Raw genomic sequence first — 27,204 nt, forward strand, 5'->3', positions numbered from 1 at the left:
GTTCCTGTTTCTTTTCCTCAGAACCACAACAAGCAGTGGCGGGCTGACCATTAGCAGCCTCCTCAAGGAAAAGGAGGGCTCAGAAGTAGCCAAGTTTACTCTAGAGGAGCTCTGCCTTATCTGCAGCATCCTGAGCACAGCAGAGTACTGTCTGGCCACCACCCAGCAGGTGAGCTGTCTTGGCTGTCCACTCACCACCTCCTTTTTCTTAACTGTCTGAGCCACATAGCTCAGTAAATAAGAGAATAAACTCTGACAAGGCTACATACAACCTGGAGCATACCGCTTGATCTCCCACAGAGGAAAACTTGCTGTCTAGCCAGAAGACTGCCCAGGCAGCCATCTTATAGAAGGGCCTTGTTAAAAGTAGACTGGGCAAGAAAGCATGATTGGTTTCCTCCCTGGAGTTGTATAAGCCACTCAAAGTGCATGACCTATTAAAACTAGGTCAGTAGCACTGTCTCGCATATGAGAAAAGCAATAACAGACTTCATGGTACCAGGACCCAGCCTTTGATGGTGATGCGTAACAGTTATTCTCTTTCTCAGAAGTGTTACTAAGCTGAGCAAAATCCTTTGGGCTTTTATGTGTCTCCTGAAATTTACATAGCATTCTCAATCTGCCTAAACAAATAACTATTGTTTGGGATTCTGACGTTCAGGAACTGTGAAGCAGGAAAGGGTGATGCCTCTACTGGAGCCCACCAAATGGCAGTAGTTCAGCGAACTTATTTAGCAGAAGGAAGGCCCAGAATAACCTTCCATTCAGCCTTAGATGTGGGATTAGAAGTTCCTTTTCATATTTGGCCTGGGGTTCATGTAAGGCCAAGAGAAAGAAAAGTTCTCCTCCACCCTCTTTGTGTTTATTATTTACACATATCTAGATCATAGGAAGATAGTCATAAATGATAGTTCTGACTGTACAACTCAGAGTTCCTGTGAGCTAGTGCACAAATATAGGAACCCAAACAGCAAGTGTTCCCACAAAGACTCCACAGTTGAGGGTAAGCCATCCAGAGTCAGTAGCATGCTCTGCTCAGGGACGTGGTAACATTGACTTACATAGGGAATTACCTGTTAAGGTTTGGCCTTGGAGCCAGAGACAGCAATCCATTTAGCTCCAAGCACTCCAAGGGCAGGATGGCAATATCTGTGAGGACCTCCAAGGCAGATTTCTTTGATGAAGAAACACTATTTAACTATTTTGTGTGTGTTTGCGGAAAGAGAAAGACAAACACATATGTATTTAATACAGTATTTTAAAAATAAAATAACCATAGTACAAAAAAAATAGGAATAATATTCTTAATCTCATCACCCTCAAATAATCATATTAGCAATTTGGGGTATTTTCTTTCAATCATTTTTCATAAACAGTTTTGTATATTATAATCTTAATTCAATTTTTAATCTTTTTATTGTTATTATCGTGATAGCATCAACATTTTTCCTGTTGCTAAAATGTCTTTATTAGTATTAGTTATTCATGGCTACATAATATTCCATTGAGGGACTATACTATAAATTACTTAACAGCATTCCTGATAATTGCTTACGACGATGCTTCAAATTTATGCTTGTATAAATAATCCTATGAAGAGCATCTTTCTGAATATAGCATCTTAAATGTTTTGCATTATTTTTCTAGAGCAGATTCTTAGAAATTATGGAAGTATTAGTAGATCAGAGACCATTTGGATGACTTGTGATACATGTAGCAAATTTTTTTTTATTTAGTGAAAATGGTTTTTACTGATTATAAAAGTAAATACATTCTTAGGCCTTATATTGTGATCTCTAAATACCATTTTCTACTAAGAGGAGCCACAGATTCCTGGAGAAATGATCAATTCCATACCTGGGGCAGGAAAAATATAAGATGAACCTAGAACATCATGTCACAGAAAAAGCAAGAAAAATATTAAAAACTATTAGTGTCATTTCAGAAGGATTCAGGAGCTATAGTGGGTATCCCCACCCCCTCAAATACGTCCAAATCCTAACTCCTGGTACCTGTAAATGTGACCTCATTTGGGAGTTTGGTCTTTGTAAGTGTAATTAAGTTAGGGATCTCAAGATGAGATCATCCTGAATTTAGGATGAGCCCTAAGCCAGTGACTAGTGTCCTTAGAAAGGAGAGAGAGATTTAACATGCAAAGACACAGGGAAGAAGGCCATGCAAAGATAGAGGCAGAGATTGGACTGATGCATCTACAAGTCATGGAACACCAAGGATTGCCAGAAACCACCAGAAGCTAGGAGAGAGGTATGGAATGGTCTCTCCCTCAGAATTCGAGAAGGAACCAACCCTGTCAACACCTTGATTTCAGACTTCTGGCTTCCAGAACTATTAGAGAATAAATCTCTGTTGTTTTAAGCCACCAGGTTTGTGATAATTGGTTACAGCAGCCCTAGGAAACTAATACAGGAGCCAGCCTGAATAAGCTGTACTAGTCAAAGATGGGACATGTAAATATCAGTTTGTATCAGTGAGAATGTTAACTACAGTGGATTGAAAACGTCAAGAATGTTTAAATACATTTGGTTATAAAGATTTTTAAAAATTCGTCTATCACCTTTGAAGATGCTAAGGAACCACTATTATGGGTTGAATACGGGTAAAATAGAGTAAGTACTAATCCTGCCTTTCCTATCAGATACACACTCAGGACAACCAAAGCATTGACAAGGGGAAGAATCTCTTCATAGCAGAAGTTTAACTAATAAATGAAGAAGAAAAAACAGAATTAGAATATCATTTTTTATACCTCCTAGTGGTGTAATGGATCTGGGCACTGAGCATCAGCTGCTGCTGACATCACAAAAAGAAAGACAACCAAGCATTTCCAAGGGTAGAAGTACATAACACTATCATGACGTAGTTTTCTGAAAAGAGAACCCAAATAAAATCAAGCTTCTACATCTAACTACCGATATACAGAGAATATGATCAAGCCTCTACATCTAACTACCAATATACGAGGAAAAGAGGAACAAGTCAATTAATACCTGTGGATGAAATCAGCAAAATCCAAACTGTGGGGGGGAAATCTACAGGGCAAACAACCCGTTTTCTTTAAGAAAAAAATCCGGGGGCGCCAAAGAGAAATGGAGGGAGAAACCAAAGAGACTTAAGAACCTGAGCAACAAAGAATTGGAAAATACATTTTAAAACAATGCCAATACTATATCAATATTGGTTCATTAATTGTAACAAATGTATCATACTAATGTTAATAACATGGGAAACTGGGTATGTGGTATGTGGGAACTCTGAACTATCTTTGTTTGCAATTTTTCCGTAAATATAAAACTATCCTAAAAAGTAAAATTTATTTTAAAAACATACTGTTTACAACAGCAATTTAAAACATCAGATACCTAGAAATAAATCTAATGAGAGACATGTAGTACCTCTACCTTGAAAACTATAAAATGTTGCTGAGTGAAATTAAAGACTTGCATAAAAATGTATCTATTCATGGGTTGCAAGACTCTGTTGTAAACATGTACATTCTCTGTACAATTATAAATAGCTTCAACACGGCCTCTTATCAAAATTCCAGCATGCTATTTTGAAGAAATAGGCAAGAAGAATTTAAAGTGAAATGCAAAATTCTAATAACCAAACATCTTGAAAAAGAAGAAAAAAGTTGGATGACTTACACTATTTAACTTCAAGACATACTATGAAGCTACAGTAATCACTACAGTGGTGCATTAGTGTAAGCAGAGGCAAATAAGTTAGTGGAACAGAATAAGTCTAGAAATAGATCCACATGTGTATGGTCAGTTGATTTTCCACAAAGGTGCTGTATCAATTAAATAGAAAAAGTAAAACTTTTTTCACTCTCATAGCTGTAACAACTGATTATACACATGGAAAACAACCTCAACCCCTGCCTCATACCATACACAAAAATTAATTCAAGATGGATCATAGACTTAAATGTAAAGCCCAGAACCATAAACCTTCTAGAAGAAAAACATAGGAAAAGATCTTCACAACTTTGGGTAGGCAAAGATTCCTTGGTCAGGATATAAAAAGTACTAACCATGAAAGAAAAAAAATTTTTCAATAAATTGGCCTTCATCAAAATTTAAATTTTCTGCTCACCAAAGGCTCCATTCAGAAAATAGACAAGCCATAGACTGGGAGAAAATATTTGCAGTTCATGTAACTGATAAGGGACTTGTGTCCGTGTAAATAAAGAAATAATTATCATCATTCAAAAGACAAACATTCAATTTAAAATAGGCAAAGGACTTGAACAGACAGCTCACAAAAGAAGATATAGGAATGTCCATTAAGCAAAGGAAAAGGTACTCAATGCCATTAGTCATCAGGGAAATGAAAATTAAAACTGGGAGACATAGCTATTAGAACTGTTAAAATGTCGGAAAGAATGACAACATCAAATATTGGCAAAGAAGTGGAACAACTGGAATTCTCATGCACTGGTGATGGGAATATAAAATAGTATAGCTATTTTGGAAAGCAATTTGGCAGTTTCTTATAAAACTTTATGACCCAGCAATTCCATTCCCAGGTATTTACTCAAAATAAAAATGAGAACAAAACCACACAGAGATACATATAAGGATGTCTATAGTAGCCCCAAATTGGAAGCAATCTAAATGTCCCTCAACAGAATGGATGAACAAGGCTTGCTATATCCATACAATGGACTACTGCTCAACAGTAAAATGGATGAATATTGATATACACAACAACATGGATAAATCTCAAAAACATTTTGTTAAACAAAAGAAGCCAAACATCAAAGAGTACATACTATATAATTCCATTTATATAAAATTAAAATACTGTACAGGCAAAACTAATCTTTGGTGATAGAAATCAGATAGTGGTGTTGGGAGATTGACTAGAAAGGGGCAAAGGAGCACTTTCCAGGGGGGGATAGAAATAGTCTGTATCTTATTATTATTGATTACATTTGTATATATGATTGTCAAAACTCATCCAACTAAACACTAAAGATTTGTGCATTTTTAATGTTAATTATATTTCATTTTTGAAAAAGGGACTTGAGACATATCAATCAGTTGCTGTGTATAGTCTTTATTTGGATTCTGATTAAAATAATCTTTTAAAAATTGTAAGACAATGAGGGAAATGCACACACTGACTGGATACATGATGATTGTTATTAAAGAAATTATTGCTAATTTTTTAAGTGTGATAATGGTATTATAGTTATGCTTACTTTTTTAGGAGTCCTTATCTTTTAGAGATACATATTGAAACATTTACAGATGAAGCTGGTTGGTTAGCTTAGTTGGTTAGAGCACAGCCTTCTAACACCAAGGTCATAGGTTCGGATCTCTGCCAGCCACCAGAAAAAAAAAAGAAAGAAAGAAACATTAACAAATGAAATGATAGAATATCTAGGATTTGCTTCAAAATAATTCAAGGATGGGAGAATAGGTGAGAGTAAAAATGAAACAAGATTGGCCATGTAATGACAATTGGTGATTGTGACTGATGGGCACTTGGGTTCTCTGTGTTTTTGCAAATGTTGAAATTTTCCCTGTTTAATAGTTTTTTAAGTAATATAGACTCCTAAATAGTTTCAAAAATAGAAACATATGCAAAAGTTCCCCATAATCTCACCCCTCTCACCACTCAGAGCAACCACTATTATCTGTATAACTAATGTATATCCTCCCAAACTTTTTTTGTTGTATCTTTTTAAATTAAAAAATGGGCCCATACTCTACATATTGTTTTGTCTTTGCCCAAATCATGGATATCTTTCCATTTCAGTGTCACCTCAGCCTTTTTAACATCTGTATAGAGTGGTTCCATTCATTCTTTCATTCCTTTAAAAGATCTTTATTAAGCCCTTATTATATACCAGGCACTGTATTTGGTGTTAATTAACAGTGATGAACAGAGCAGACAGGTTCTTGCTGTCATAGAACTTAGCACTAATGCTAAGAGCAGATAATAAATAAGCCAAGATATAACTTCAGTTTGGGGGTAACTGGTAGGAAGAAGCATGTGTTGCAGTACTGAGTAAGGCAGTTGCCTACTGAAGGGGCATGGTCAAGGAGGGCCTCCTTGAGGAGGTGATATTGAAGCAGAGATCTGAAGGTTGGGAAGGAAACTGCCAAGTAGGAGGCTTGGAGGGTTGGGAAGTGGAGGTGCAGCAAAGCAAGACAGCTGGGTAGGAGAAGTGAACAGGGAGTATTTCAGGGAGAGGAAAAGTGTGGAGTATGAAGGTCCCGAGGGAGAAAGACCCTGATGCGTCCCAGAAACTTAAGTGACTAGTGTAACTGAAGCCTAGCAGGCAAAGTGTAAAGTAGCAAGATGGGGTCAGAGAGCTAGACAGGACCTTAATCATGGCTAGAAGTTTGGATTTTATTTTCAGTGTTTTAGGAAAGGCCACTGAAGAGTTTAAGCATTATAAACCTCTGCCATAATTTGTTTCATCAATCCCTTAAAGATATACATGTAAGATTGCTTCCAGTTTTTCAATAATATAAAACAACACTGAGAATGTGAGCTTTATGAGAACAGAATCTGATCTGTTTTGTTCACTGAATAACTCCCTTACTCTATTACACAGCTTGGTGTAAAACAGGCTTACAGTAAATATTGGTTGAATTAATGAATACTGCAAAGAATACTTGCATATCTTTTATATGTTATTCTCATTATTTCATTGAAATGCATTTCTAGATGTGAAATTGCTGATATAAATAATGTGTATATTTAAATTTTTGCTTTTTAAATAAATTGCCTTCCCAAAAGGTTGCACAAATTTAAGACAAAACATTTGTCATTTTTAGTTTGTGTAATAAGTTTAGGAGTGCTAATCAGTTCCCAGGAATGTTTTCAGTTATTTACAATTCCTGGTCAATTATATTTTCTTTGAGGCTCTAGGAACATGTTGAGTATTTTTATCCTAGGCTGTAGGCTAATGAAAGCAGGGATTATGTTTCTTTTGTTTTACCACTGTATCCCCAATACCTTAACATGGTGCTTGGCGCATAATATCACTTAATGAATATTTTAACTGATTTTTACTGCCACCTACCACCAAAGGTTTCCAGTGTTGGTGGGCAAATTGGCAGTTCATGGGGCAGGGAGTATCATAAAATCAGGGTCTTTTCAGAATTAATGATATGATTATTGGTGTGTCATAAGAAACAAGTACAGGACAGTGCTAAGGGGTACAGCTTCTGGAGGCAGTTTGATTCCTGGCCTTACACTTACTATCTTGGGTAAGTGGCTGCTCTTCTGTTTTCTCATCCATAAAATGGGGATAATAATAGACTGTTCTTAGAGGTTTATGAGAATTATGTGGGTAAATACATGCAAAGTGTCTAGAATTACACCTGAATCATCAAACTCAGTAAATGTTAACTTATTATTATGGTACTCCTTTGGATAACCATTAAGCGTGTTTCTCTTTCTCTCATTTTCTAACAGCTAGAAGAAAAACTCAAAGAAAAAGTTGATGTAAGTTTGATTGAACGAATCAATCTGACTGGAGAAATGGACACATTCAGCACGTATGTACCTTGCACGTGTTTACTCAATGCCTGCTCTTTCTCCTTCATGAAGCAGCATGTCTCAGGCTTTAGTCACTACAGAATCTGACAGGTTTCCAGAGCCTTCTCTTGGATCAGGATTATTCCCCACCAGCAACTAAGAAGCAGCACTAGAATTGGTCCAGCTGCCTCCCATTCTGCCGCTTCAAATGCAGTCGTTCTTTTAGCTCACGGGGTCTTTATCATTGCACTATCTAGAATAATCAAAGAAAAGAAATCTTCCCTTGGCTATCCCTGTAGGAAGGTCAGGTTCTATCTAGGCCTCCCATCTGCCCCCACCTAAATCCACGGAAGGCCAGGTCAACCTTCAATATTTGAGAATATTTGTATAAATTGTAAGTAGCCTGATTTTGACCATTGGGGTATGAGAGAATGCGCGCTTGCATGCATGCATGCATACGTGTGTGGCTCGGGGTCAGGGGGACTTTGTCCAAGAAGTTCAAATAGTAAAGCCTTCCTGGAATATTTCTTTCCCTGTTGTTACCTTGCAGTATTTTTATTGTGGTCAGTTCCTATTCCGCTGCCATTAAATGTGATAATGAGCCAAGCTTCAACTTTTACATAAACCACTTATTGAGGAAAAATCAAAATTCTCTTCTTAGTTCATTTCCTTCCCTTTTCTTAACTTTTTTTTTCAGTCTGACTTAAATGTTTTTGGGAAACAGGTACTTTTGCAAAAGGATATGAAGACAGATTCTAGGGGTGGCAATTAGGGAGACTAACCATGGGATTTTGTGTCCTGACTGAGTGGGGACACACTCAAATAAGACCAGGACATGAAGACAGAATCAAACTGTTCCTCCACTGTCATTAATTAAAACTCGAGCTTTTCTGATAAAATGATGAATTGAATTTTTACACAGGTGCCTAAAACATTTGGAAGGGGCTGTGTGAGTCTTTCAAATGTCATTGTTTTAAGTTGTGACCACAATAATCCGTTTGATTTGCAGTGTCATCTCCAGCAGTATTCAGTTGTTGGTTCAGGACCTGGATGCTGCTTGCGATCCTGCCCTGACTGCCATGAGCAAGGTAAGGGTTTAGAAAATGGCTTCTTACTACCCTTCCAAGAGTATCCTCAGATGGTTCCTGTTGGCCCCTGACTGTAGCTTCTTCAGGCTCTTCTGCACTAAAAGTATCAGCTAAGAGGAGAATGGAAAGGCCTTGCGGGGTTCCTTAAACCTCTCAGTTTATCTTGCACCTTAGGTCAATTGCTTGTCCTTTTAGAATAAGACAGGGAGCAAATGTACTTGGTGAGGCTAAAAGAGATGGTTGTCTTTGATTAGCATCTGACACATGCTAAAAACCTTAATGTGGTCTCACCAGAATGGGTGTTTTTGTTAGTTTTTAAAGCAGTAACTTCTGACTCATTCTTCATTCTTGCCTACTGAGAGGTTTTTCCTACTCTTTCTGAGCTCTTGTGCCAATGCAAGATTATTTGATCAGGTTGTAGCCTCTGGTTTTCTAATATCATGGTAGCCCATCAGTCAGTCCTTGGCCCTCAAGTCCCCTCCTTTGGTACTTACCAGGTGCTACCTCGTGTTGCTCTTTTTGGCTTTTATGTGCCTTTGCCTCTTCTTTCCGAAAGAATATAAATTCCTTAAGTGCATGGACCATATCTTATACCACCCTCTATCTCTCATATTGTCTTGAATATAGAAGACTCTCATGTTTATTAATTAAGGTGGAAATAGGATATTCTTTTTTTTGTAACATAATTGATTATACGTATTTGTGGGGTACAGAGCTGACTATCAGTACTTGTGTACAATATGCGATGGTCAAATAAAGATAATTGAGTAAGTTGGAAAAAGGCAGTTCTTTGTGGATTTCTAATTTTAAATAACATGAAGCTGCCCGCCCTAGAACCTTGTAGAGCATGAGTTGGCAAATCATAGCCTGTGGGCCAAATCTGGCCCACTGCTTGTTTTTGTGAATAAACTTTTATTGGAACACAGCCATGATCATTCATTTACGTATTATCTGTAGCTGCTTTTGTGCTACAATGGTAGAATTCAGTAATTGCAACAGAGACCGTATAGCCGACAAACCTTAAAATGTTTATGAAACCCTTTACAGAAAAAGTCTGTCAACACCTATCCTATTGTCATAGGCTCTTATAGCATTCTTGCAAATTCTGGAGAAAGAGCTTCTCTAGGGCCTATTGGCCAGTAGCAGAGGACAGTGGAAAGAACACTGACTTCGTGTCAGACAGACCTAACTCTTCCAATTTTGCCTTTGGGGGTGTTGAACAAATGACTTAACCTGTATGGGCCCAAGTTATCTCATGTGTATGTGAAATGTGGACATCTGCCTCCCAGAGTTGTTGTAAGGATGGAACATGAAGATCTAGTGCCAGTTGCACAATAAGTGCTCAATAAATGTTAGTTCTCTTTCCCTCTTGTCAGGAGGAATGGCCATATCACAGGGTTTTGAAAGCAGACATTTGGTCTGAATTTGGTTTTGCAGTAGATTGTAAATATTTAACAAAAATAGGACTAAAACCAAAACTTAAGCTTTGGGATTTTATAAATCCTGAAATAACTGTTGTCACAAAATTTCAATTCAAAAGGCTGATCCTTTCACCAATCAGATGCTGATATATATTTTCAGCATTCTCAGTGTTTACAAGCAGAACACTTTGAGCAGACATACTGAGGCTAATCTACTTTCTTAAAGGAGCCTGGCTCTGAGGATTCATTTTGTAGGCTCTGATTATCCCCTAGCTGATGGTGAGTGTTCACTACATCCTGAATATGATCTGTTCCAGCTGCCATCTCTCCTGAACTGCCACACACTTTAGATTGGAATGCAGCTGGCGAAAGAATTTTTACATTTACCAAAAGAAGAGTGGAATTATTTTTCCAGTAAAATAACAGTTGTGGGGGTGGGGTTAACACTCCAGGTGTTGCTTATATGAATTATCGGTTCATTAGGTGGATTTCCTTTTACGTCCCCCATCCCAGCATCCATATCTCCCCCAGACTCACACCAGCAAATATTAAAAGAGACCATACCTCCAGAATCTTTTGTTTATATCAGGAAAACCACAGACTTGGGAACATAGCAGCTGGGAGGCCATTACTTTTTGTCTGAGTCTTCTGGAGTTCTAGCAAAATGAAATCCATGTGATGAAAATAAACAAGCCAAGTGCTCAAAAATTGATTCAACATACACTCTCTGTTAGTTATGCCTGCATCCTGCTCTGCATTGTTTCTTCTAGGATTTTTAAAAAAACTTTTGTGATAATGATTATTTCTGTCTCTGATTCCATCATTTCTGCTGCTAGTTCAACAGTTCAATTCAGACTCTACCCAGCACATTGCTGGGAGTTTGCAAAGCTGGGGAAGGCATAAATCTCATCCCAAGGTGCTTAGATTCCAGTAGGTGTGGGTCAGGAGATGTGTGAGATAAGGGGAAGGCCCAGATAATGGTAATATAAGGTATGAGGAAGTCAGTACCATAAGAAAAGTACAAAATACACCCTCTTTAAAAGAGGAGAGAGTTCATATTCAGATCGGGAGGCAAGAAAAACCTTCCAAAGGAAGTGCCATTTGAAATAGATCTGGGTTTTGAATAAATTTGTGATTAAGAGCACATTCAAAACAGGATGACAAAGTGAGCAAAGGTTTGTGAAGTTAGGAAAACTCAGAGTTTTGTTGAAATTGCCAATCTCATTAACGTCTTAGGAATTCAACAGGATGCTCTGTACTTGGACTGACATAGTTAAGATTAGAAACAAGGCTGCCCTCAAGGAATTTATACTCTGTTGGGAGAAAACTCAGAATAACCAATGATATAAACAAATGTATTTTATAAATGGTGGGGAAAATGAGAGTGGGGTGGAGTTGTTGGACGATTCTGAGTTGATGGAAGGAGGCTTCCTTGACAAGACTGTTTGAATCAGGCAATTTGGTTATGTCATTCCCCTGGGAGACCTCATTTTCATTGAAGGCACCCCATGGTCTCCTCCTTGATTGGCATATAGGGCTTTTGTTTTTTGTCCCTTCATTACCTTGTTAACTCAGTTTCTGGCATTCCTTTGTACACACCCTGTATTCCAGCCTATGAGCCATTTTCACCCCCCTAAATGTACATTGCTTTTTTGTGGCTTCTGTGCCGTTTTGCATTCTATCCTTTCTGCCTAGAATTCTCTTCCCACTGTCTTGCCCATTGAACACATCCTTTAAGATCCAGTTCAAATGTCTGTAACCAAAATTGAGGTATGATTCACATACCACAAAATCGATCCTTTTAAAGTGTACAATTTAGTGGTTTTTAGTATATTTACAAGGTTGAGCAGCACTGCCACTACCCAATTCCAGAACATCTTTATCACCACAAAATGAAACCCCATACCCATTAGCAGTCACTCCCTATTTCCCTGACAACCATTAATCTATTTTCTGTCTCTATGGATTTGCCTATTTTGGACAATTCCATAAATAGAAAAATGCAATATATGGCCTTTTGTGCCTGGCTTCCTTCACTTAGCATGATATTTTCAAGGTTCATCCTTGGTGTAGCGTGAATTAAGACTTCATTCCTTTTTATGACTGAGTAATATTCCATTGTATGAATATATCCCATTTTAACCATTCATCAGTTGATGGACATTTGAATTATTTCCACTTTTTAACTATTATGAACAATGCTATGAACGTTTGTATACAAGTTCTTGTGTGAACTTATGTTTTCAGTTCTCTTCAATATATACCTAGGAGTGGAGCTGCTATGTCAGTGGTAACTTTATGTTTAACATTTTGAGGAACTAGCAAACTGTTTTCCAAAGTGATTACATCGTTTTACATTCCCACCAGCAAGAAAAGGGGGTTCTGATTTCTCCACATCTTCACCAACACTTATTTTTCATTTTTTTTCATTATAGCCATTCTCATGGGTGTGGAATGCTATCTCCTTGTGTTTTCAATTTGCATATCCCTGATGACTAAGGTGTTAAACATTTTTTCAGGTACTTATTGAAGATTTGTATATCCTCTAAAGAAATGTCAATTAAACTTTTTGTCCATTTTTATTTTTTTATTTTTTATTTATTTATTTTTCCTTTTTTGTTTGTTTTAAGTTTCTTTATTAACATTACTTTTTTACATTCTATGATGTTGTTGCAGAGCAGTTAGTGGGGAGATGGAGAGGGAAAAGCAGAAGGAAATAGGGCGGGAGAAGGAAGAAGGAGGAAGGGCAGGGTTGAGGCCTGTGGCACCCCCCTCATTCTTGCAGGCAGACCAGGGGGCTTCCATCAGTGTCTTGGTCATTCATTGCTGGGCTGGGTGCAGATGTCAGGGGTGTGTGGCTGAAGCCCTCACCCACCCCACCGCCCCAGCTCGGAAGCCTGGAGCACTTCTTATGACAGCTCGGTGGTCATCACTGCGCTGGTTGCAGGTGTCAGGGGGTTGTGGCTGAGGCCCTTGGTCCCCCACCATCCCAACTCTGGAGAGCCCAGAGAACTTCCTGTGGCAGCTTGGTGGTCATCACTGGGCTTGTTGCAGATGTTAAGGGGCAAGGCCGAGGCCCTCAGCCCCCGATCACCGCAGCTCAGGAGAGCCCAGGGCACTTCTGCACTGGTTGCTGGTATCAAAGGAACATGGCCATGGCCCTTGGCCCCCCACCATCCCAGCTCCAGAGAGCTTGGGCACTTCCTGTGGCCACTTGATGGTTGTCACTGGGCTGGTTGAGGGTGTCAGGGGACATGGCTGAGGCCCCCAGCTCTGCCTCCTCCATGGTTTGGTAGCCCAGGGGAATTCCGGTCCTTTTAGGTATTATAGGTGTTCTTTGGTGATGTGAAACCTCTACTAGTTTATATCAAACTTTGTCCCTGGTCTGGGGGTGTTTTGTTTTTCTTCCAGTTCTGTGTTGGATTATTTGCTGTTCCTATCTCTTAAACTCTGTACTGGAACTAATTTTTTGTCCTTTGCTTACTTCTAAAATGGGCGGACTGCCTGTGGGGACCAGCACTTGAGCTCTGTGGTTGAGCTAAATTGTTGCTTTGCTGCTGATTCCCTGGGGAAGGCTTTCTGTGCAGCTCGGGTTTTAATGGTTGAGTTTTTAGGTACTTCTGGGTCTCAGGAGATCTAGTACACCTGGGTTGTATAGAAACTCTAGTCTGGGCCTGAGTCTTTTTAGCAAACTGCACCCCCTTCAGTTCTGTATTCCTGGCTAGTCTCCACTGAGTGGTCCTGTGCTGATTTCGGGGCAGATCAGTTGTCCATGCTATGTCCCAGTGTTCTCCCAGTGGGTCTGTCTCCCCTGCTACCCACACACCAAACATTTCCCATGGGGCGGGCCATGTGCCGGTCCCTTGCAATGACTCACCAGCCTCTGAATGGATCCTTTTTTTCAGTTGTTGTGTCTTCTCACTCCTATGTGGGTCCATGGGAACCCTATTAGTAGTTTTGCTGGCCTGGGGGCCACCAAGGCCCTCTTCTCCCCTGCTGCCTCCTAGCAACTTCATCCGAAGGGCAAAGCTGCGGCTTTTGCCACCTCCTGCTCCGTGTGCTCACCAGGGCTCAAAACGGGCGGAGCGGTTCTTTCTTTCTCTCATCGTGGCTTCTCCCCTCTTTATCCACTCCATAGGTCTCTCCTCCTCTTCCTCTGATCTCTACCAGCCCCAGCTTGGCTGTCATTGCTTTTTAATAGTTGTAAATTGGTTGATTTGTGGGAGAGAGTGAGGCTGGCTACCGTCTATTCCACTGTTTTGATCGGAAGCCTTTTGCCCATTTTTTTTTTCTTGAAAGTCTTTCTTTTGTCCATTTTTAAATTGGGTTGCTTGTCTTTCTGTTGTTGAGTTGTGAAAGTTATTTTTATAGTCTGGATGCTAATCCCCTTATCAGATATGTGATTTGCAAATATTTTCTCACATTCTGCAGGTTGTCTTTTTACTTTTTTGATAATGTCATTTGATTTTACTGAGGTCTATTTTACCTTTTTTTTTTTCCATGCTTGTGCTTTTGGTGTCATATCTGACACCACTGCCTAATCCAAAATTGCAAAGATTTACTCTGTGTTTTCTTCTAAGAGTTTTATAGTTTTAGCTCTTACATTTAGGCCTCCAATCCATTTAGACTTAACTTTTATGTATGGTGTGAGGTAAGGTAGTTTGTCAGTTCTCCAGCTTTCCCAGAGCCATTTGTTTAAAAGACTGTTCTTTCCCCATTGGATGGTCTTGACACCTTTGGCAAAAATCAGTTAACTAGATGTATGTGTTTATTTCTGGACTTTCAGTTCTATTTCATTGATTTTTATGTCTATTGTTATGCCAACACCACACTATTTTGATTATTGTAGCTTTTTTTTTTTTTTTTTTTTTGGCAGCTGGCCTATATGGGGATCTGAGCCCTTGACCTTGGTGTTATCAGCACCATGATTATTACAGCTCCATAGTAATCGTTGAAATAAGAAGTGTGAGTTCTCCACCTTTGTTCTTTTTCAACATTGTTTTGGCTATTCTGGGTCTCTTGCAATGTCATCATTTCCTATCTCACTCAACCTTCCTCTTTCTTCCTCAAGACACCACAGTACCTATACTACTTCTGTACTTTGTTATACAATTATTTTTATATCTGTCTTCCCTATTAAACTTTGAACAACTTAAGGGCTGTGTCCTACTAGTTTTTGAATGTCTGCAGGATAGCATAGTACTTCCTTTATAGTCGTACTCCCTGACCGACTTTGAAGATAAAGAAGGCAGGAAGAAGAACTAAAGGACCACACATATCCATTTTACCAAAGAATGGTGACAAAGTCAGACATAGACAACTGTACTGAACAGACTTAGCTGGGTGGAGCTGGTAGACATAGAGCAAGAAACTTGGACATCTTTTTAGGAGATGACAGGGTTCTGTTGAGTATGATGTGATGCTCTTCAATGGTACTTAATAGCAGGGCCTCTTATTTCAGAAAGTGGCATTCTAGAACTGATTGAAGAAAGGTCAGAATTAGGGAATGCCCACACCCAGCTATTAGCTCCCCTGGGTGTGAGCAAGAGCCCTGCTGCTGGACAAGGAAAGGAAAATACAGAGGGGCAAAGCTGGGTAGAAAACAGGCAGGAGCAGCCTTAAATCCAACTGGAGGAAGCAAAATATGATAAAAGCATAATGGTCCCTCTGAAACTGTAACTTTAAGATTATGGTAGTGTTGCTGATAAATTATGTCAGAATTACCTTTCAGACCACTTTCCCTTTCCATATCACATTATTTTCTTAGATAAGCTTCATGAGATGATAAGTTACCATTTATTAAGCACTTACCAGGAATCAGACATCCAAACGTATTATGTCATTTAATTTTAACAATAAACTTATGAAGTAGTTGTTATTTCCCCCTTTCACAGACAAGGAAACTGAAACACAGAGAAGTCAAGTCACTTTTCCAAGATCTCTTAGCTAGCATGTGGCAGAATCAGGTTTCAAAGTCAGGTCTCTGTCTCTGCAGGATTGTACCACATCACGCATACAGAGTTAAGAGTATGTCTTTTTGGCAAATGTGGCAACTAAGGCAAAATCAGCTTAAGTAACTTGCCTAACACTAATAAATCAATGTGTGCCCAGTAGTGCTAGGTTCACCCGAGTATTCATGCTTATTGATTATGAGCTCCTCAAACATTCATGATCATTGTGTTAGATATTCATCTTTAGCTTTTGTGATCTGACACTATGACTTTCCTACACAGGAGAAAATGTGTTAAGCAGCCAACCCAAGTATTCCTCTCTGCTATGTATATTTTTCCCTGAAAACGAATGAAATGTCCTTCTGGTATGTTTGTTTTTTATTTTTCATATGATGTCCAAAACCATATAGCTTATATTAGTGAAGCCAAAAATAAAACCAAGTTTCCTGATTCATGAAAAGGTAGTGGTTTGTAGTGTTTTGGTAGAAATACGAAGAGCTCTGTCTTTTAGATGTAAATTCTGCAAACTCTTAGAATTTGTGTCTGATTATGGCCTTATAAGTAGGATTTTTTAAAAAATCTACACCTTCCTTAAAAGGGACTGTTGGTCCCCTCATCTCCTCTTTACTATGTCCTTTTTCTTAGGGCTACTCCCATCACTAGGGTAAAAGAATCTAAGTCTCTGTCTAAAATCGCACACACAGCTTTTTGCCCATTAATGATAGTTTTTGAAAAAATGGAAAAAACTGAACAAATTAAATTTCCTTAAGTCTGGTATGTAATTTCTGTTAGGTTTCAGGATTTTGAACAAATACTAATTAAACAGGTTGCATTACTATCCCCCAAAGACATTTTGAAATGGCTAAAACAGTCCTCAAATCTGTTCTCATTTTTCTAAGTCATTAAAATGCAGATCTATTTCAGAAGGCCCACAGAATGCCATGGTTAAGAAATCCTCAAGTTCACTTTCCACTTATAGTCAAAACACATCTTTCTTTTTTCACACAGACAAAAATGTATTTTGATAAAAGCAAATCACCTTCATTATAGGAAATATAGACTTTTTTTAAAAGAAAATTTGGATCACCCGTAATTCCACTTAACGGATACGTCTTTCTTTCTTTTTATGTACATATATTTAAAAATAAAAATAAGTTCATACTTTACACACTGTTTTATAACCTGTTTTTCTCATTTAGCAAGTTTTATTTATTTTCTGTATCATTTAATCTAGAGCTAAAATATTTTTAGTAATTGCATAGTATTTCATAGTACAAGGTATTTAGTGTTAAAATTATAACAACTGTTAACATTTACCATGGAATTAATATGTGTGAGGCACTATGTTAAGAATATTCTGTGCGCTATCTTTCAATAACAGATTATAGATATTATCATCATCCCAATTTTATAGATGAGAAAACTGAGGCTCAGAGAGCTTAGGTACATTGCCCAAGTCACCCACTTAGAAGGTTGCACAGTGTTAGAACTCAGACTGGCTGACTCCAGATTTAATCATCATAAGTTCTATGAGTATTATCTACTGCTTCCCTTAAAATCTATTTAATTCATTCACTTTTGATGGCTATTTAGATTTTTTTCCAGTTTTTCACATTTATAGTCTGGCAAAGGACAACCGTGTGTGTGTGTTAGCAGTTGAACACCATCTAGTATTCAACCACACACCACACCCCCGAAACAAAAAGCACAAAAGGAAAAACATTAAGTGTAGAGGGGTAACTTTTAAATGTCAAATGCAAAGTTTACCTGGAAAAGTTGAAGTCTTATTTCTACTGATGGCTTTTCATGATGTTCATCCTTCCCGTGCAAGCTACTGTTTGTTTCCTTTTTTGAAAGAGACCTTTGCCTGATCACTGTATATTTCATTAGCCTTCTCCTTGAGAAACAGGGCTTACCTTGAACTAAAGCCCAGTTAAGTATTTTTATTTATTCATTTATTTGTTTGTTTGTTTGTTTGTTTGTTTAGTTTAGCATGCAGCCTGGTATATAGTGCTTGGGCTTTAGACAGACCTGGTTGTCCCAACTCTTATCATTTACTAGTTGTGTAACTTTGGGCAGGTTACCTAATCTCTTTGAGCTTTTTGAGTTTGCTCATCTACGAGATTGTTGTGAGAACCTGATGTGTGTATAATGCCAGGCAAAGAGACCTACACATGGTAGATCCTAACATAGGTACCTTGGGCAATTCAAGTTACAACCCAAGCTTTGAGTCATCCAGAGTGGATGATGGCAAGCATCAGCCATGTAAGGCAGTGACTGGACACAATCACTGCTAACTATCCGAGTATTTTGCACATTTGTTTAAAATAGTAAAAGCAGTGACAAATTTCCTTGTTATTTTCTTACTTCATTAAAATGACTTAAATTTAAAATCATGGGCTGGCCAGTTAGTTCAGCTGGTTAGAGCATGGTGTTATAATACCAAGGTCAAGGGTTTGGATTCCCAAATCAGCCAGTTGCCAAAAATAAATAAATAAATAAATTTAAAATAATGAATCCACTTGACTTTTACTAATACTTCTTTTAACTTGACCAATGGTGTTATAACTGGCTAAAGTGTTAAAACAAATCAGATCTTTTCACATATAATCCAAATATGGACATGTACTGACTTGGCCCAGGTTATCAAGAGGAGTTAGATGATGTACATACAAACTAACCAGCCAGTTAACTAACATGAAGAAGTCCCACATCTCATGCCCTGTTTTGCTTCAGAGTTGCTTTGTAATCAGTGACAGGGCATGTCACCACCTTGCTTTATGGTCTTCTGTTGATAGAGAACTATAATGTTTAGATAATTGTTTATAAACTATTTGGAGATTTTGAAATATACAAAGCTGCTAACTTGGAAAGCAATAGTCATTACCATGGAAGAGCTTCATGCTGATTGGAGGTTGGAGCCTCAAGTCCTACCCAGTTAGTTGGCTGTGTTTAGCCAGAGCATTGTGCTCCAAGTCTGCTGCAGAGATGGGGAAAGAAGCAGAAGTACAGACTTTAGAGCACCTGTCAATTTTGGCCTCACCCTATGAGCTCATTTAAAATCACCTAGAATGCTCATTGTTTGAGTGGGTCAAATCTTTAAAATCAGATGGAAAAAGAAGGCCCTTGAATAAGATAAAAGATAATGAGGAAAACATTACACATAACCAAAGCTTTAAAATATAAAATCAGTTCATATTAGACCTTTCCACTTGTGTCTCCATTGTTTGTTTCTATTTTTTTCCAGTAAAAAATTAGACACCTTCTTTTATCTGGAGCTTGTTATGAAGCTTTGCAGAAAACTCTTAATGTCTCTGTGACTTGGTTTTCTTATGTGTAAAATGAAGATGAAGTCCCTTCCTGCCTTTCTATGGTTCTGTACTTACACATACCTAAAGCTTTTAGAATACAAATATGTGCTGATTTGAAGAAACATTAGGACAAAATTTAGAGTCATTTGAGCTTCCCAGGGCTGGGGAATCATCCATGTACAATATGATTCTTTTAAACAAGTTCTCTCAGTATTGAATTTTTCCTTTCCCCAAGAGCTCTATAAAAATAATGTTTTCTTGCCAGAGACATCAAGGCTTCAGAACTACTGACCTCCTTCTATGAACATATTATATGGTTTGTGTTTGGCTTAGGATCTTTTTAACAGACAGTCCAGCTCCATTGTGAGAGGCTGACTCAGCAGAACTCCTCCAGCATGTTTCCCCTCTTCTCGGGATTAGAGTGCCCATTCCTGCCAGCTTCAGGGCAGGCTGGGAGCTGACGCTGCCTCTGTTCTCCAAGGGAGAAGTGATACTGCAGCAGTGCTTCTTCCTGCTTTCCAGGTCCCTTGCTGCTAAGTGCCACTTATTCCAAAAAGTCCAGGCAACTTACTGTAGATGTTTTCCAGAGCATGCCCTCAGGTTGTTAGAGCTTGAGCTACAGCAGGTCTCTCATTTTTATTCTTAGCCTAGGCAGAGACCACATCAGTCCCTTTCAGTGATGTTCGTCTCCTCCTATGCCTGTCACCCACACAGTCCCTGTGCCTCTTTCCTGCCCTGTTCCCCATGTCACCATCTTACCCTCTGATATGCCCCTAGTGTTTGCCACAGGTCTCCTTTCCTTTCTCTTTAAATTCCAATATAATCCTCAAGGCTTTAGAAGGGTAAGATTCTACATGCACACCTTTTTTAAATGTTTTATTATGAAAATTTTACAAATATATACAAAAGTACATAGTATGATGAACCCCATGTACCCATCACCCAACTTCACTAATCTTGTTTTATCTACACCCACATCCACTCCCTACAATCCCACATTATTTTGTAGCAAATCCCACATGTCATGTCTTTTCTAGTTTCCTTTTTAAAGAATCCCAAACTCCCAGTTTACTTGAGAGAAGGGTGTAAGTTAATTCTCTTTCAGGTTCCATTTCATTTAGCCCAGCCACCCCTGATCTCCCAGGTTACCAGTCTGCTTGGAAATAGATGTCACTCACTTGTTCTCCCACAATCCCCTGCTGGTGAAACAGTTAACAAAAGAATAGGATCCTTATTCAGCTACCTGAAGACGGCCACTGAGGTGGGAAGGGGAGGCTGTCTCGAGCATGACAGGGACAAGGCAGAAAAAGGAAAGGTGCCCAGGTTACACTTCACTGTCAAGGATAAGGTGGGCATACTTATTTTTATTCATGATCAGCCACTACAGAATGGGTGAGGCAAACTCCCCAAGACAAGAGGGACCAAGCTATGACCTAATTTTCACTCTACCGTGTCTCTTCCCCAAAACAGGTGGCATGGTTCTCCTGCAAAGCATCTAAAACCTTGTCCTGTCCTTTCTCTGTTTCAGATGCAGTGGCAGAATGTAGAACACGTTGGTGACCAGAGCCCCTACGTCACCTCCGTCATTCTTCACATTAAGCAGAATGTCCCCATCATCCGTGACAACCTGGCTTCCACACGGAAATACTTCACTCAGTTCTGCATTAAATTTGCAAAGTAAGTCCTGGAGCATTCTCACCACTGAGTTTTGGTTTTTTTAATAGACTTTATTTTTTAGAGCAGTTTTAGTTTCACAACAAAATTGAGTAGAAGGTGCAGAGATTTTCCATATATCCCCTGCCCCCACTCATGCACAGCCTTCACCATGAATAACATACCCCATCAGAGTAGGACCATTGTTGCAGTTGCTGCCCTACACTGACATCATTATCGCCCAAAGTCTATAGTTTACATGAAGGTTCACTCTTGGTAGTATACATCCTATGGGTTTGGACAAATATACAATCATGTATGGACTCCATTAAGTATCATACTCAACTGGGGTATTTTAATACTTACCACCCAGCATGCTCACAATCCAGGTATCTGCACATCCAGCTGGGGCTCATTCTGGTGTCTGCAGGCAAATTAATTTTAATTTGTACCCAAAAGAAGCATAATAATAAAACTAAATCTGCTGCTTAAAGTCATAGATAATAGTAACAGCAATACGACCATCGTCACATCAAGGCAAACAAAAACAAGTTGGCGGATCCTGTTATTTTGAATTAATAGGACATAGTGGGAAGAGCAAGTCAGGAAGCTCCATTGCCAAAGTAGATGAAGTGAGCACTGAGCTGCATGTCTTCCTGCCACTTCCTTGTGTGTGGCCATTCCTGGCTTAAGTCTGGAAGCAGTGAAGTAGTTCAGTACTTTGCCAATCAACATCTGGCTATATAGCACCATTTCTCATGAGACCAGGCAGTGTAAAAGGTCAGTGTCTCCTCTGACCGATTATGAAATAAGTATTTTGGCAAACTTCTGAGGGAAGGTCTTCAGGAAAGGTCAGCCCAGTCCAAGCTACTGTATTTGGGTTATTCTCATCCACATCCCAAACAGTAATTCAGGACTCCAAGTTTCTGTCTTCCCGAAATCTCGTCCAGTTTGTGTTCAAGTAGGGCTTTCCCTCTTCCTCACAAATAAATCCCTAATGACCAACAATTATGGAGTGGCTTGTAGCATAAGCTTTAGTTTCTAGTTTGTCAAGAAAGGATAGAGTGGACTCCCCAGGGAGGCATTAATGTTTGCAGTATGGCAGATGGACCAGAAGTTGACATTCCCTTCACTCTCTGGGTGCTCATTAGTGTGTGTTAAAAGCATTGCTGATAAATCACATTGTGACACTCCCCATAATCACTAGTAGAAGCAGCGTCTCTGTAAAAATTTACTGTAACTGAAAGTCTCCAGTGTTGTTACACAGGGGTCTCATTGAGTTTATGTTAAAGTAAATAAGGTGTCCATTGACTTAGCTGGTCCCAGCATCAGCCTCACATTCTCTCAGAACCCTCAGAGCCCTTTAATTTTATTACTAAGCCCATACTGATGCCCATCTCTCATCCTTGTAAAATCCCAGCCTAAGATAGAAACCTCAGAAGTGGGGGTTGTGAAGAGACCCTTCCCCAACCAAGAGCAATAGCAATCACCACCCTGTTGGCCTGAAGAAGCTCTTGGCAGTTACCCACCACATTGCTGGGACTTCTCCCCCAAAGACCTGTGTCTGGTTTCTGTATTTTCCCCACTCCACCCCCTCTAGACTAGCACACAGAGCCTGTTTCAGGGCACAACCACACCTTACTCTAGTGTGAAGTAACTTTAGTTACAAACTGTGTGTACAATTGTGATTAGTCATGAATTCAATCTCACATTACTTGTTTGGCTCTCATTTACAGCACCGAAGAATCCCTTCCAAATAGTCCCTTGTTTGCACTTCCTCCTGATCATCAGGCCTAAATCTGATCTTTGGACTTTAAGTTCCTGTCCCCTAAGTTCCTTTCCTCCTGCATCAATGCAAAGCCATAGATGTTTCCTTCTGCCTTTATTTGGTGTCTGAAGCAACAATAGCCTTTCCTGTTTAGATATCAATATCACCCCTGGTTGAAACTGTAATTTGAACCACAAGTGACTTCTCTCATCCACTAAGCTAATTCTCCCTCCACTCATTAATGACAAATCTCTTAATAGTGGTTGGGAGAATAAAATGAGAAGTCACATGTAAACTTCCTGGTAAAGTGCTGGTACTAACCTGACATTCAAAAAGTTGTAGCTGCAGCCATTATTAAAACATTTATTTACTCAACATGCATTCATTTGAGTACCTCCTATGTCCTAGACAAAGAGTTAAGTGCTTTGGCTTAATAGACACAGTCCCTATCTTCATTTGCTTAACAGTCAAGTAAAGGGAAATAGACATGGAAGCAAGCAAGTGTAATAAAATAGGTTAGATGTTAGGATAGAGGCCTGTGGATTCTCTGTAGAATATGATGGAGGTGGTGGAGGAAAAGCTTCATAGAAGAGACATCCTTGAACAAGGTCCAAGAAGTGTGTGTGTACCTATTCGCAAGGCCTGAGGAAAGGGCATTCCAGGAGCAATGTAAGCAAAAGTGAGAAGCATTAAACAGCCTACAGAATCATGTGATCTGCAAGCATTTCAACTGGGTTGAAGCACAGAGTGCCAGGGCTTAGCATGATGAGGTGGAGGACAGAGAACCAAGAATCAAGGAAGGCCTTATCTGTAGCCATTACAAGAATTTTAGTCAGGGGAAGGACGTGATCATATTTGCACTTGAAATAAATGCCTTTGGCAGCTGGTGGGTTAGGAAGCATGAGGATGAAGGCAAGGAGACCAGTTAGGAAACAATGGAAAGAGTTCAAGTGAGAAACGTTAAAGGCAGTAGCAGTGGGGATGGTTAGGAGGGGCGGATATGGGAGTTTAGGGGAATAGTTGGTACCTGACTGTATTTGGGGTTGAAGGTGAGGGAATTGTCTTGGGTGACTTCCAGTTTCTGACCTGGGTGATGAGGTAGAAGAGATCCATTCCATTGAACCCAGATTCCAGGGTGGGGCTGAGTCGGGTATGCTGGGTTTGAGGTGCTGGTGGTCATTCCATTAAGAGGTCCAGTAAGTCATTAGGTATTAGAGAGGGCCCGAGTGTATAGGAAAAGTTAGAGAGAGATTGAAGAAGATGGTGATCACAGCCTGGGAGCAGCATTTGGAGAATGAGGAGAGAGGTGCCTTGATCTAAATCCACAAATCCTGCTTTATTTCCATCGTCCCCACCTTGGTAGTTGACCCTTATGACACCTCCTGGTCAGCTCACTCTGGATCTTGCCTTCATCACAGGCATTTCTAGTTTCTGCACCTTCCATTCTACACCTGTATAACCCAGCTTTCTCAACTTAGGCCTCTGCAATTTTTTCCTCCTGGTCAGCCCTCCAACCTATTACAACTTCAGTGTTTCCTTCCCCCAAATCAGCACCATCAGTCCACCTGGTCCAGGTTACCTTCAGTCTTCAGTAAATTTTTGGAAGATCATGTATTTTGTTTCTTGATCTGACAGTTATTCCCTCCACAATTATTTACTGTTTTTGCATTTATGACCCATAACTACTTCATGTATATTCCACTCTTATATCTGTTAGGATGTTTTTAGCTACCAGTAATAAAAGCCCTGACTCAAACTGACTTAAGTAGTAGGTGAATTTTTTATTTCACATAACTGGAAGTCCAGAGGTAGTAGGACAGATCTGAGAATGATTTGGTGGTTCAATCATGTCATTAAGGACCCAGTTCTTTACCCTACTGTCCTTGGGGCTGGCTTTATCCTCAGAATGGTGGTAAATGGCAGCTCTAGATGTTAAATCCAGAGGAGAAGCCTAGCCCCAGCCTTGAAATGAAAGTCCTTCCCTGCAGTCTGATCTGGCCAACTTAGATCATGTTTCTACTCAAGACCAACAACAGTCACCAAGGGAATGCCATGCTCTGACTGGCTGAGACTGGTTAGAATTCACCTCTGTAGTTTAGGATGGGATCCACTTTTTCTCGGCATCCCAAGGCCATGTATATCTAATCAAAACCAGGGCTTTGGTTGGAAGGAAAAAGAGGGCAATGGGTGCTGGTGGTGACAATAGTGTCTACCTCGATTCACAAGTTTCTTATGGAAGAAGGTGGGGCCTTAAAAAAAAGTTTCTGCAGTTCTTTACTGAAGAGTGAATAAGCCTAATTTGTCACTTCTTTTTTATCCACAGCTCTTTTATTCCCAAATTCATCACTCACCTTTTCAAGTGCAAGCCAATTAGCATGGTGGGAGCAGAACAGGTGAGTTGAACTTAATATAGGCCCTTTGTCTTACAGCTTTTGTCATAGATCAAACACATATCCTTCTAGTACAAGTCTATTCTGGAGAAATAAAATTGCTGATTTCCCTGTTTCAGGACAGTATGATGACCTGGTGGCTTTCTTCATTCATTTATCCATTTATTTTAAAGATGTTTGTTGAAGGGGTTGGCAGGTTAACTCAGTTGGTTAGATTGCAGCCTTCTAACACCAAGGTCAAAGGTTCAGTTCCCCATACTGGCCAGCCACAAATTTTTTTTTTTTTTTTTTTTTTGCTGAGCACCTACTAAGTACCAGGCATTGTTCTAGGTGCAGCGTATATACCACACAGAAAAGGTCTCTCCTTCATGATCCTCACATTCTGGTGGGAAGACAGATAATATACAAGGTAACAAAGATAAGTATGCTGAAGAGAGTATATTTGGGGCATGAGGGCGTAATGGCTTTAGATGAGATGGTCAGAGAAGGCTTCTGCAAGAGCTAGGTCCTGAGAGGACTAGGAGAAAATTGGTCCAGGCAGAATGAGCAGCAAAGGCTCTGATTATTCTGATCCCACAGTGCCTGGGGCAGAGTAGCAAGCAAAGAAAGGCATGTTTTTTTGGTGCTGAGAAACTCTGTTCACCTCACCTAAGAAGTCTTCCTTGATGAGCTCCACTCTGTTCACTTGAATTCTGTGCTTCAAGCCATCTCTTCATAGTTATCACCTCAGCACTGATGAATTATATGTTACAGCAGAGTTGTCTCTTTTCAGCTACAATCTATTTGCACTATCTGAAATTTGAGCAATTTTAGCTGAGAGCAGTTTAAGCTTCTTTAAGAAGAAATAAATAATAATATTCAGCCCCGAGTTCTTTCAAAACACCCACTTAGATGCAAACTATTCATATGCTGGTCAGAAATGATTCTCATATATTCATTCAAATAAATCCTCTGTAGACCTCTGCCTATCAACATTTAAAAAACATGTTTCAGTTACTTTTTATATTTGAAAGAACTCAAACTACATTTTTAAGAAGATAATTCAAGACATTTCCATAAATCCCGCTTTTCCACTAAATGAGTCGCCTTGGGAGTGGCTCAGCTCTCCCCTACCTAAGGGACTTGCCCTCCCACCGGCATCCCGCTGTGCTGGTCAGAGTCATACCTCAGGGGGGTGGTGGGTTATTAGCATGTGCTGCAGTGCATCATGGGTCTCTCATGAAGAGTCAAAGATGGATATGTAATATCTGTGAATAGCAAGATCTCTTGAAACTGATAAGTGCGATGTGTTTTTCTCTTCTTTTTGTAAGTGAGTGGCCTTTCTAGTTTGTGAAAAGGCAGTATGGTGTGAGTATTAAGGTCATGGGCTTTGGAATCATAGAGGTATGAGGCTGAGTCCTGTCTCCACAACATAGCAATTGTTTGTCCTTAGACTAGTTACTTCACCTCCCAGCTTTTTGGTTTCCTTGTCTATAAAATAGGAACAATCATAGGACCATCCCATGGAGTAGCTGGGAGGATTAAACAAGGTAGTGCATATAAAGTGCTTGGCACAAGTCTGGCACATGGTAAGCTCTCAATAAATGCCAGCTCTTAGTAATTTTAAGCTTCTTAAAACCAAGAACATGACTTTGTTTCTGCTTTCATTTCCCATCTTCCCTAATATCTGTCTGCGCACAGCCTGCATCATAATATCTAGTCATTTCTTGCTGCTGGCTGTCTGACTGACCAACTTTAGGCACAGTCAGAAGTGTTCACAGTAAACTTCCTGGGAGATTGTGTGGATTCTGATGCCAGCTGTGCCTGACTGTAGCATTTCAGGGTTTTGAAATTCTTGACCCTGGCATGTCATAAGTACAGAACTAATTCTCTCTGTTGGAAACAGCAGAATAATGCCCTAACATGTTGTCTCCACTTTCATTAGCACGTTACTAGGAATTCATTTTGTTCATCTCATTGTTGTGAGTAATAAGAGAGGATGTGGGGTGATTAAGATCTGTGTATCTGGGAGAAACTTTAGAGCTCTCAGTTACTGTGCTTCTGTCTTAAGACTTGATGAAGCCACTGGAACACAAAGTTGACTCATTAGCAACATGTTTTC

The 27,204-nt window shown here is 39.5% G+C and overlaps 1 protein-coding gene across 2 annotated transcripts in view; it reads left to right on the forward strand.

The window, feature by feature from the left end:
• Positions 1-27,204, forward strand: part of VPS53 (VPS53 subunit of GARP complex) — a 152,341-nt gene that overhangs the window by 108,116 nt on the left and 17,021 nt on the right. For both annotated transcript variants that reach the window (XM_063111603.1, XM_063111604.1), the window contains exons 15-19: positions 22-169; positions 7,459-7,541; positions 8,531-8,609; positions 20,821-20,969; positions 25,037-25,106. In XM_063111603.1, coding sequence (XP_062967673.1) covers positions 22-169; positions 7,459-7,541; positions 8,531-8,609; positions 20,821-20,969; positions 25,037-25,106 — 529 coding nt within the window. The remainder of the gene's footprint in view (positions 1-21; positions 170-7,458; positions 7,542-8,530; positions 8,610-20,820; positions 20,970-25,036; positions 25,107-27,204) is intronic.

Source organism: Cynocephalus volans, chromosome 10 (genome assembly GCF_027409185.1).
Source record: "Cynocephalus volans isolate mCynVol1 chromosome 10, mCynVol1.pri, whole genome shotgun sequence".
In the NCBI taxonomy this organism is placed as follows: Eukaryota; Metazoa; Chordata; class Mammalia; order Dermoptera; family Cynocephalidae; genus Cynocephalus; species Cynocephalus volans.